This window comes from Leopardus geoffroyi, chromosome B1 (genome assembly GCF_018350155.1).
Source record: "Leopardus geoffroyi isolate Oge1 chromosome B1, O.geoffroyi_Oge1_pat1.0, whole genome shotgun sequence".
Classification (NCBI taxonomy): domain Eukaryota; kingdom Metazoa; phylum Chordata; class Mammalia; order Carnivora; family Felidae; genus Leopardus; species Leopardus geoffroyi.
Window position 1 is genome coordinate 149,568,314 of NC_059327.1, and position 12,656 is coordinate 149,580,969.

A 12,656-nucleotide genomic window follows, 5' to 3' on the forward strand; every position below is an offset into this window, starting at 1 on the left:
AAAACAATACATGATAGGAGGAAATGGAAACACAACTGACAATAGCTGTGTGTATTCTGATAACTCGCTCATTCACGGGTTTAACATTAGTCAATCTGTAATGTTAACCCAATAAATTGACCAATAAAAGGATTGCTTTAGCATTACGGAGACGTAACCTAGGTATAATTTTGAGGGCTTCCATAAATTAATTATATTATTATGCATAAACATCCATATATTATCAGGCATAAAAGAACTTGACTCAAGCTAGGGGATATTTAAACAGTGATAAAAATCATCCATGACTAGCCACGCTGGCACTATACTTCTTCAGCATACTCATGCTTATGGCTATTAGATGCCTCATTGCTATGACATTGCTAAGTATAGGAAGGACTACGGAAAAGTTTGTTGGCTGGTAAAAATACTTGTGGTTCAAGTTATTATTTTACTAGTTATGCAATGTAACGTAACTATTGTGGATTTCCAAGAGACTCAAGCCGACAAATATATTTCATCTTGACTCTGCCTCCACCTGGCACAGAAGGACACAGGGAAGACAGACTGCTCTGATCTCAGTCATGAAAAGGAGGGTAACTCATTGAATACATCTTCTTTATGCCACAGTTTAGGGCAAAAGGATCACAAAATAAAATTTATGATTTTAGGAAAACAGCAATGGAGAAAATAAATATTTGAATAAAAGACAAACTTTTGCTCTAAAATCCTTTTTCCACCCTCTTAGATATCAATTAACTTAAAAATGATTGACTTTGCTTTTGTACCCTACCTCTAAGAATAACTGTTAAGGAAATGCCTAAATACATGAAAAGCTCTATTTGGTGGATAATTTAGTCTAATGTTTTATTCCTCCCTCTTTCTCTGTCATTCTTCAAATGTCTACTGAAGTATAAGCAGTATCATGAAATTTGATGACACATACAAATACTCTCTGAGTAGACTGAATGAAGGTCACTAATATAGGAAGGGTATACTTAGAATTATCTTTTGGTTGATAACCACTCATCCTCTATTCACATATCCTTAATCTCTGGTTTTCTATAATTCTAGGATTTATCCATGGGTTTTTAAAAAATCATGAAGCCCTCTTATTTTTTGCATCTACATCTTTAGATGTACATAACCCTAAGTTTACACAACCATCGGACCTTATAAAGAATTTGAGTTGGAATCTGGATTTTAGTAAAGAAAAAAGTCATGAGATTCTGTTAAAATGAGTCTGACTGGGTCTTGGCCCAAAGTTATACTAGAGAGGAAACTTTTTTCTTTTGAAAGCAAGAGTATAGTCAATATTTTCACAAAATATGAAATAAAATAGAATATAGCATTATTAAGCCAGTATTAACATTTTATTAATGAGGATTTCACTTTTTAAAGGCTGTGTAATAGGACAACTTAATCTCATAACTGGAAGTTTTTACTTCATTATTGTTGCCTCTTTATTTTTGGCTAAATTGTACTTTCAAGTGAGTAGACAAAAACCTGATACTATAACTTCAAGTAAATATACATGCTATTCTTCAGTGTTAAGTGATCTATTGGGCTGAATAAAAAAGGGAGATATGATGGTCTCTCTAGTCCCTAGAACAGTTTGCCCCAACATAGAGGTTTCTTGGGTTATTGCTAGAGAATGATTCCAGTTCTTGGTAGCCTTACTATGGATCCCAATTTCTGCATCTGTTTAGATAAGCCAGTGGCTAAATGGATGTTTGGTAATATTAAATAGTACCAATATGCCTTCTGTATGGTGATTTTTAGGACTGGTCACACATACCCTCTTCCTCTTTCCTTTCTGTCCTCTTTCCATGCATATTTTTGAGATCCCATACATGTTAAGAACGGGGTTACTGTCTGTTAAGAATTCAGCCCAGTGGAGTTGAGATACAAGAAAACAAAAAAATTCTAGCTCAATACAGTAAGTGCTATGATACCATGAAAGTACAGATGAGATACACCTAATGTCATTTATGGGGATTAGGGTAGGCAATTTAAAGATTATACCTGACACAAATACACAGATATTTGTATATACATGTACGAAAACACATTTTTTAAATACATCACTTCCTTTGCAGAAGTAAGACAGTAATGACTGTGTTAGCTGATATGCCTTTCTCCAGTATAATGAAAGACATATACTATCTCAACTGGGGGTGAATATCTATAAACTACTTGGTTTTTCTAGAAGAATGATGCCACATAATTTTAAGGTATTAATATGTTTTTAACCTCTACTATATTTTCAACAGATGACTTATAGTCAATACCAAAGGAGAATTTTCATTATATGCATGGTAGAGTGGAAAGCATGTTAGACAAATTAAAAAAATATAGCTGTTACTCCTGGGTTGGTGGGTCATAAACAATGTGATTTTGACCAAATCATTTAACTTAATTAAATGATTCTTCACTGAAAACGTGAGGAGGCTGAGCAATATGATTTAAAATTTCTTCCAGATTTAAACTTCTGAACTTTACAAAACTCCTGGTGCACGTTAACACTTTCAAGCTATTATGATCTCAAGGCAATAACTTTTAAGTTTCCACTCTTAGAAAGTGCTTATAAATTATTTATGTTCTCATGCTCACTATAAAATTGACTTAGTCCTGCTCCCCATACAAACAGTCCCCACTACACTTGCCAAGACCCGTCAGACTGGTTCTATTTACATCATTAGTGACTTCTTTCTTCACCTCAATCCAGCCCATGAAATTGCTGATATAGTCTGGATGCACACACTTGATTGCAGACCTCGGTCTCCACAGGGCTCTTCCCTGCTGGTCAGCGATGTATCGGTGAGTTCCTTTTTTCTTCGTCTTAAATTAACTTGTAGTTCAAAATGGCATAAACCGCACCACAGAATGTGTAGATCTCTAATTTATTATTTGTTTAAGAAAATATTTTTGATTTTAACATAAAATTATGTCAAGAAATACATTTCTCTTCTTTCTGCATTAGTGTTCCCTGGGATGTAAGGCTTCATCCCCAAATATTTTTGTATACATTTTCAGATGGATTCAATAAATGATAAATGTAGATGGGGTTTGACAGCTGTCTTTTAGTTAACTGGTTAGTTTCAAGAATAGAATGTGTTCTTAGCTTGGGCTTTGTGTTATTGAGAAAATATTCTTATTTTCAAAGGTATACGTGAGAAAAAATAAATCTGAAATCATGCAGTTCGAAATTACATTCATTTCTAGAAGTAAATAATTTAAATTTCAAAATTATAGATATTTTGAAAGGAAAAAAATAATTTAAGGAGACAATCTGATCAAATTATTAGAGTTGGATTTAAAAAATAAATCCAGTGATATACCTGGCCACAATCACTTCTCTAACAGATAAATCATAATTATTTTGAAGTTGTTTTCATTCAAAGTTAGAAACTAAACAGTAACAAAGTTTCTATGTACTAGTTTGGACTCTGAAAAATAATTTTATCTTCAGATTAAGATTTTATTTTCTCTAAGTGATATATTGGCATGTCATTTTTTTTCTTTTTTTTCTTTTTTTTTGATTCTACTTTGAGAAGGAAACAGTTCGGAAAAACTTCCAGTAGAATCTTAATAGGGGCAAACACTCAGTCTCTGTCATTGATAGAAAGCTCCACATACTTATGAAAAGTTTAATACTCTTCTATACACATTGATGAAGCAACTAAGAGCTACAGACATAAATTTAGTCAGACTTCAAGGCTCCCTACCTTTTGCAAGTACTTCCCTATAATCCATGATGATTCTTCTGTCCTACACTTTTTACTACATTATCTTTAAGAATATTACTGTAAAAAAGAGTGCTTTTATTTAAACATATAATCTCTATCAAACTTAAGGTACTAAATAGATTTCAGACTTTGTCTATGCTAGATATGAGTGAGTCTAGAAATTGTGTAGAGGAGCTATAACATGGGGATATTGGAATGCATTTTTCTGAGTAGAGTCTCTAATTTGAAGGAAAAGATGTACCTATTTTTTGGTCCTACTTCAGAGCAGAGGGAAGATATCTCTCAGGGAAAAACAAAATAAACAAACAAAAAACTCCTCCTTGATCTAAAACTGTAAAAAAAGGGGAGCATATCTATGTTTGTCAGCCTAGAAGATGTTAAGAGAATGGGCTAGAGTGGAAAGGGACTAAATTTACTATGCACATTTGCACCAACAGGACGGCTTTGAAGAAAGAGGTGTAATTGAAATACGTTCTTTCTAAGGACATTGGTTCATAGCTGGGCAAACATATAAGAAACACTGGAGGGTTTTATCAAATGTCACATTCCTTCCTCGTTAGCTAAATTTCTGAGAGCCCCCTCCCTCACTGCACCTGTTCTAAATGAGAACCACTATTTTAGAATTTAAAAGTAAAAAGAAATTTGGACCAGGTAAATATTATTTTTCATATGCTACCATTTCCCCCAAATTCTTATTTTATACTATCCTTTGAGCACGAAGAGAATAACCCATGGATTTTATAAACACACACACACACAGAGCAGAAGGTTAAAGAAAAATTTACTAGGAATAAGTTCATAGGGGAGAGATTGGGAAGAGAAGAATATATTTATTAAATATATTTATTTATGATGGGATGTATGCTAACTGTAGTTATCCGCAACCACTGATAAGAATGAAAGATAAACAGACTGAATTTATAGACAGTATCTACACAAATTTAGATGCACAAAGGCGAAATGAGTAATATTCAAATTTAAAAAATGGACAACTTTAGTTTCTACTCAGTAGGGTGAGAACTACCTCTCAGTTTGTGTGTGGCCCATGGACCCTTTCCATTAGATTCAATGGGGGCTTATTAAAAATAGAAAAGCCCAATTCTCATCCTAGAAATTCTCATCAATCTCTGGTTGAGGCATGGGAATCACATTTTTTAAAAGTTACACCAGGTAACTCTTATTCACTCTAAAGTTTGAGAAGTACTGATTATAGTGTAAAGCTATAAAAAAGAAAGGAACTTGTAAGGTGGAATGGAATTAAAGCACAAATGAAATAGGTCAGCTTTTAAGAGAGCTGTAGCCCTTTGTTTTATTTAAATTGGTATAATTATATCATAATGGGAGGTAATCTCTCCCTAGTCACTTTTCCCTCCAAGGGAGAAGAGTACTCATTTATGCAATGTAGTGATGATTAAGGAAGAGAGGATAATTTCAGAAGGTATGGGAAACTGAAGGGTGGATACAGACATGATTTGGGTAGTTTGTGTCCAACAGGGAGGGTCTTAATATGGATCAAAAATATGTTTGTTTAGAGGGAAACCTTAACGTAAAACCAATCAAGCATATCCCCCTCCCCCACCCTCTAACCCAAATCAATTCAGAGATAGTGATACTGAAAGGTCACCAAATTGAGGTTTAGGCCCAGAGTTGCTATGGGATCCTGAAGAAAGAAAACTATCTGTTGAGCACCTATTATGTATTGTACACTTTCTAAAATACTGTCTTATTTAATTCTGGAAATACCTTGAGAAACACTTATTGAGTGGCACCTGGGTGGCTCAGTTTGTTGAGCGTCTGACTTTGGCTCAGATCATGATCTCCCAGTTCGTGGATTTGAACCCTGCGTGGGGCTATGTGCTGACAGCTCAGAGCCTGGAGCCTGCTTCGGATTCTGTGTCTCCTTCTCTGTCTCTATCCCTCCCCACTTGCACTCTGTCTCTGTCTCTGTCTCTCTCTCTCTGTCTCTCTCTGTCTCTCTCTCTCTCTCTATGTCTCTCTCTCGAAAGAAAAACAAACAACAACAACAACAACAAAAAACCACACAACTTCCCCCTCTCCCCAACTTATTGTGATTGCTCCTTTAAGAGTTGAAATAAGTGTGGCTCAGATTGTCCAGGGTTAGTCAATATTGAATCAGATAAGAATCTGATCTTGGCCTTCTTGGCTCTAAAGTCTATGCTGTTACTGCCATAACACATTGTCTATCATGTGCGGGGAGCTAAAAGAAGAGTCTTTGGAAAGTTTGCATTCTAATAGAGAAAGGGAAAACATGCACACACACATATACAGATCTGGAGAAAATGTGCATGTATGTGTAGGCATATATGGCTATACAATGTCCTAGGCAAAGAAACAGATCGTATACAGATTGATATGAGATAATGTACACAAATGCTGAAGGAGGAAAGGTGGTGGCATGTATTTTACTTTCATTGGTACATTTTTAGAAACATTTTAAAGAATGCATGGACTGCCCTTATTTAATTTTCTTAAAACTATCTTTGTACTAAAACAAGATGAAAATGTGACCTAACTTTTCCACACTGTTTCAAAGGTGAGCAGTGACTGAGAGTATAATACCTCAATTACATCATCACTGTTTTCTAAAAAGGATTACAACATTTGCTATTGCATGAAAATCAAGTTCAATTCGAGCGGCATATCATGGAAAGAAGTCACCTGTCTGTTGTAACTATAACTGTCTCAATGGACCTTTGTTATTTTTTTCATTGTTGTCGGCTTTCCTCCAAAAATATGCCATTGTTTCAATACAAAGAGGGAATAAATAGAAACATTCAAGAAAAAAAGCAACATCGTGTGCTTCAGTATCAGCATTGAGCTTTATAAGTATGCCTGATGGCTTTAGTAATCGAGAATGGGGTGAGTTGGGTAGCTGTGGAGCAGGTCTTCTAAGACAGAAGGTGGTGAAATGGGTGCTCTGGCTGCTTTCCATGGCTTTGTCAGCATTAGGATTTAGAGGAACTGCATGAAGAACTTCATAAAGCACACTCCTTTGGGCATATTCTCATCAAAGACGGTGGGTGAGAATTAGGAAGAATGCCCTCACAACTGCAAGCATAATTTAATACGTTTGAAATGAGTGGATTAGAGAATAGGTAAGTATTAAGAAGTTGAGAAAAAAAAAATGGGTTGCAGAGATATCAAGTTATGCCAGAATCTGCAAGCCTGAACTTCTCCCACTTACTTCCATGGCCTGTGTGGTTGGGCAATTTGTGAGACTTTTAGAATAGTAGCTCTGAAATAATAGAACTAAACTAGGGAAATCAGAAGTACCATACATCATCACTAAATTCTCTCTTGCAATCTTTTGTCTGAAGATGTCAGGTGATATCTCTTTTTTGAAGCTGCAAAAGGAGATACAGAAGAATTTAGCACTTTGTTTCAAGTCAACCTGTGAGTCAGCGAAGAACAAAATAATAATTGCCATCATTTGTTTTACATGTCCTATGTGCCAACTACCGTTTTAAAATATCATGAGTATTTAATCTTTATAACAACCTATGATTATATTATTATACCCATTTTATAGGTGAAGAAATTGAGGCTCAGTTGGTAACATTATTTGCTCAGAGGTAACACATGGCAGAACTGGGAGTTAACCTAGGTCTATCTCTCTCTAAACCTATGCTATTAACCACAATGTTGTACCATCCTCCCGTCTCCTGTATCTACCACAATGGTTCTATAGCAAGGATGATTTAACTGTCTCATTGTGTCAAAAGCTATAAAAGCTATAATTATAAGCAACAGTGTTATTATTCAATGGGTAGTTTTCTCAGTTTTCCTCCTGGTAGACAGGCAGCATTGCTATCTGTGTTCTATAAAGTAGGGGATTCAATGTTCAAAGATTAGGTAATTTGCATGTGGTTACAGGAATGGGTGAGTCACTCAATAGTAGAGAGAGGATCTGTTTTTCCTGTTCACCTGTAAACTGAATCCAATATTGTCAAGTAGAAGACTTAAATTAACACAGGTGTCGACATTATCTAGGAAATACTACTGTTATTATTATTATTTCCATTTGAATATGTACAGAAATATATGACCTTTTAAAAATTAGTTGTTTACTTTAAAAGCTTGTCAGGTTGCATTTAGCAAAATTCAGAGAGGGTACATATAGCAGGAAAAAATACATATAGATGATTCCACCATATATTTTCTTATTTGGTACTTATCAACTACCCTGTAAGGTAGATAATTTTAATAGTACCATGAATTTACAGGTAGGGAAACCAAAGATTGGGTAGACCGAGACTTCCAAATCTCTGAGTAAGTGATTGGTAGAGCTGGAGTTTAATTCATCAGTTGAATTTCTTTTTACACATGAGGCCTAAGCAAACTCCTGATACGTGGAGCAGAGTTGCTGTGGGTGAAGTGGCACTAAGGCTTGGGAGCCTTACTTGCTTTGTCTTCTTATCCCCTTAGGCATGCATGAGGCAACTTGAGGGATTTTTCAGCCCACTTTGAAAACAAATTAATTTCTCATTATTATGGTGGAAATAATGACAAGAGTCAACAGTTGTTGAACCTTTATTATGTGCCTGGTCTGATGCCAATTGCTCTATAGGTGTTATTTTGTTTAACCCTCAGAAGAACCCTATACTTAGGTCCTATCATTAGCCCCATTTATAGGTGGGGACATGTAGACTTAGAGAGAGTGAGTAATTTCAGAGCCACTTAGCTAGTGAGAGGCAGAGCCAGACTAAATCCAAACTCATGGATGCCAATGAGTTTGATGCCAAAGCCCAGACACGGAAATGGAAGTCCTTTGTTTAAAGTCATAGAGCATAATCAAGAGTATCTTAAAATCAGCTGCTAGAGAATATTAACTAAAAGTATTTTATCATCTTTTCCATATACAGAAACTATAAAAAAGTAATATATTTCTTGATGTTCTCTTTTTACAAAGATAATTACATAAAAGTGGCAATTTACCTTGATTGCAATTAATCTGTTTTGCATATTTTAATAGCATTGGATTTCTCTATGTAGGAGTGACAAGAAATTTAGGGTAACAGAGGTTTATATAAAAGGGAATTAATATAAACAAGTCTGGAGGCAAACAGGTAAACCTGTGAGGAGATTAACAAAGTAATCAGGAATTTAGGCTCCTGCTGTTGTGCTGTCCCACTAGCAATGAATATGCATCCTCTAAATCACGGTCCAATATGATTGCCTGAGCTCCAACTAGCACTATGCATTCTAGCTATGAAATGCACATCAGGATTCCACCCACTGGAATAGAGACTCATTAGTCAGAACTTATTCACACGGTGACTCCTATGGACAAGGGACACTATTCTATTTTCCAGATGGCCACGTGCTTAACCAAATATCAAAAATTCTATTAATAAGAAGAAAATATTTGGGATATACATTTACAAGTATCTACTACAGACATGTTAAGTTTGAACGATGGTAAGTGTATCCTATTGTGATGAACAGCAGGCAGTAGACATATGGGTCTGAAGTTAGCAAAGTGATCTGAGCTGCAGTTATGGATTTGGTAGCCATCAGCATGTAGATATGAATTAAAGGTGTGGGTGTTGGTAACTGAAAATATTTTATTCTTTTGGATAAAAAAACACTGCCTTTATAATTTTATGGTATTGATTTGCACAGCAAGTTCTACCTTATTCTAACATGAATCTGAGCATATTTCCTTATTATCATTAAAATGCCAATATATTAGGGTATTATTAATGTAATTATATAATGATCAATTTTATAAATTCTGTGTTCCATTCAAAAGTTAAGACCCAATACTTTCATATATTACAGGTCAACAACTGGGGCAGGGGGTTCATTAATCAAGAAATCTCACATCTGGAAGAATAATATAAATATTAACAGAATCAGTAATTTTCCAATTGTCCTTCATTGACAAATTAATTCAGATATTATAAACAGGAGTTTCTAGACTACTGGAAGGATTCTTCGATTGTGGCTAACAGTGTTTGCCAGGAAAACAGCAACCTGGAACACACCATAGAGTCTTAGCATGTGTTTCAATGGATACGTTCCAATTTTAAGGGCCATTACTGTTTTATGTAAAATGAAATGTCATGGGTCTAGGGATTTTTAAACTGGCTTAGGAGGCAAGCAGTAAAGACATTTTATGACTTCCTCTTACAAAACTTGGATCATTTGCAGTCCCTTACTTGTAATCCCTTACTTTGTTCCAGTTATCTGGCATGTGGCAACCAGAGAAAATTATGTTAAAGCTACTTGTTTGATAAATGCTGAATTTTTATTACAAAAATATTAAGCATTTTTAAGTCATGTGAGACATGGAACACTAACTTTGCTGGAAATTAAAGAGCATTTAGATCAGTTAAAGTCCCCATTGTTTTTTTAACAAATGAAGAAAATGAGAGCACGTGCAACAATGGTGCAAGTTGGAGATTAAGGGATGCTGGAATTTGTGTGATGTTGCATATGCTCTCAGGTTTTTCAGCTGAGAAACTTCAGGCTCAGATGAAAGGACTTCATCCTTAAAATTTTTTTAACGTATTTTTTTTCAGAGACGGAACACTAGCGGGGGAGGGGCAGAGAGAGCGGGAGACACAGAATCTGAAGCAGGCTGTAGGTTCTGAGTTGTCAGCACAGAGCCCCATACGGGGCTTGAACTCACGAATCACAAGATCACCACCTGAGCTAAAGTCGGAGGCTATCCTGACTGAGCACCCAAGCGCCCCAGAAAGGACTTAATCCTTAAGCAAGAACCCTCAGGACTAAGATGCAGGTCCCTGGTTTTTATAGTTCAGAGCTATTTCTACTATATCATGCCAACTCTCATAGGAGGCATCTAAGCAAAGTTATGAGAAAGATTTGGTAGGAAGATATCTAACGTTACACAAAGTTTCTGAAAGTCTGTATGTTAGCCTCAGAGCAGCCCCAAACTGAGGTTTCTCAACTATTTTTCTTCTAATAACACCTGCCGCCACATACTCACACACTTCCTGTGAATTCCTATTTTCTTTTACACTTTTAAGGGCGTACAATTCCCACGACTAGTTGCAGTGGCATCCCTTGTCGACATTTCTGTGGGAAACTGGCTTTTCAAGTTCCTTACTCAGATGGTGCCAATTTAACATCTTGAAGTGGAAAGAGTTTGAGGAAAAGAAAGCAAATATATCTGCGGAATTAAAGATTAAGATAGCTCAATTTATAAGTCTATAAACCCATACCTAATTTCTTAATAATATCTTTAAGTTCTGTTTCACCACATCTACCTATGATTATATATTTCTAGAGGTCAGGCTAAGTGTCAACCTGAATTTCAGTTTGTAGTTTCCTGTGCTGCACCATATCTGTCTGGGAACTTAATAAATACCTTGATGATCACACAATGGAGATCAGAGACATTCCTTCCTGTTGAGTTGCCACTAATACTTGCCACTAATATAATATGTGTATTTAACAAAGTCTAATGATCACATGTGTGATTTTCACAACTTCCATTTAAATTAGGTGCCAGAAAAGATATTATTACTTGAGTTTATGGTTGGTTAAATACAGGAATGGTTAAGCTATGGGTTTTGGCTAAGTTAACAGTTAATGAGTGGTAGGGTTTTCCGTCAACAATGTTTATTCACAATATCTATTTAAAACTTCCTACTGTACTAAGTACTGTATTTATTACTGTACTAAGTAATACTATGTTTTTGTGCCTACAATTTCAATAATCTTTAGATATTTTACAATGTGAAATCCCATTATGGAGTCATTTCAGTAATAATCAAGGAAGTGTTGTCAGATATGTTAAAAATTGTTGTAGAGCTTGGTATGAATGATTTTATACTGCTCCCCTCCCTACCCCATCATATTGCTTTTACTAGGTAGTAATTGGTGTCACCTGCCAATATTGAAGGAAACGCTAAGAGTGTTACAAAACTAATTTTTGTTTCAATGCTAGGAATATTGTGGAGAATAGAACTTATTACATTATATACGTTGTTTTTTTTTGTTTGTTTGTTTGTTTTTTTGGTGAGAAAAATGTGGCGTTGCTACTGAATAATTGATCAGTATTTATTTTATGGTTGCCATGAAGAATGTACCTGAACATGGTTGGCTTGTTTGCTCTGTTTGTTTATTTATTTATTTATTTATTTTTAATTTTTTTTTTTAACGTTTATTTATTTTTGAGACAGAGAGAGACAGAGAATGAACGGGGAAGGGGCAGAGAGAGAGGGAGACACAGAATGGGAAGCAGGCTCCAGGCTCTGAGCCATCAGCCCAGAGCCCGACACAGGGCTGGAACTCACGGACCGTGAGATTGTGACCTGAGCTGAAGTCGGACGCTTAACCGACTGAGCCACCCAGGCGCCCCCTGTTTGTTTATTTTTGTTTTTGAGTTGGTTGCTGGTAAGCTACAAATTTTGTGGCCGGACTTAAGGAAATGTCTAAATGGGAATTTACATAGTTTTAGTATTGCTCCCATTTTATGTTTTCACTCATGTTTTGTTTTCTCCTTGCAGAGAATTTAAATTCTCTCTAAATTTAAAACTTTTAAAAAATGCTTATATTTGAGAGAGTGGAGGAGAAAGGGCAGAGAGAGAGGGGGACAGAAGATCTAAAGCAGGCTCTACGCTGACATTAGAGAGCCTTACGTGGGGATCAACCTCACAAACCGTGAGATCATGACCTGAGCCAAAGTCAGACACTTAACTGACTGAGCCACCCAGGTGCCCTTCGCATCTCTAAATTTAATTTAATACCATATATACTATATTATATCTATATCTATATACCTATATCTATATCTATATCTATACCTAATGTCCTTTTAAGTTACCTTAAGCCAATCTAGAACAAGATGGAATATAAATAAAAACATTTATAATAAAAACAACGAGCTTCTCACCATTTATCTTAGCTGTAAGGAGAAAATGGAAAAGGTTTTCT

General features: G+C 35.6%; 1 protein-coding gene across 2 annotated transcripts in view; it reads left to right on the forward strand.

Moving 5' to 3' along the window:
- Positions 1–2,677: 2,677 nt before the first annotated feature.
- Positions 2,678–12,656, forward strand: part of LOC123595907 (transmembrane protease serine 11E-like) — a 43,638-nt gene continuing 33,659 nt past the window's right edge. For both annotated transcript variants that reach the window (XM_045473858.1, XM_045473859.1), the window contains exon 1: positions 2,678–2,799. In XM_045473858.1, coding sequence (XP_045329814.1) covers positions 2,792–2,799 — 8 coding nt within the window. In that variant the 5' untranslated portion in view covers positions 2,678–2,791. The remainder of the gene's footprint in view (positions 2,800–12,656) is intronic.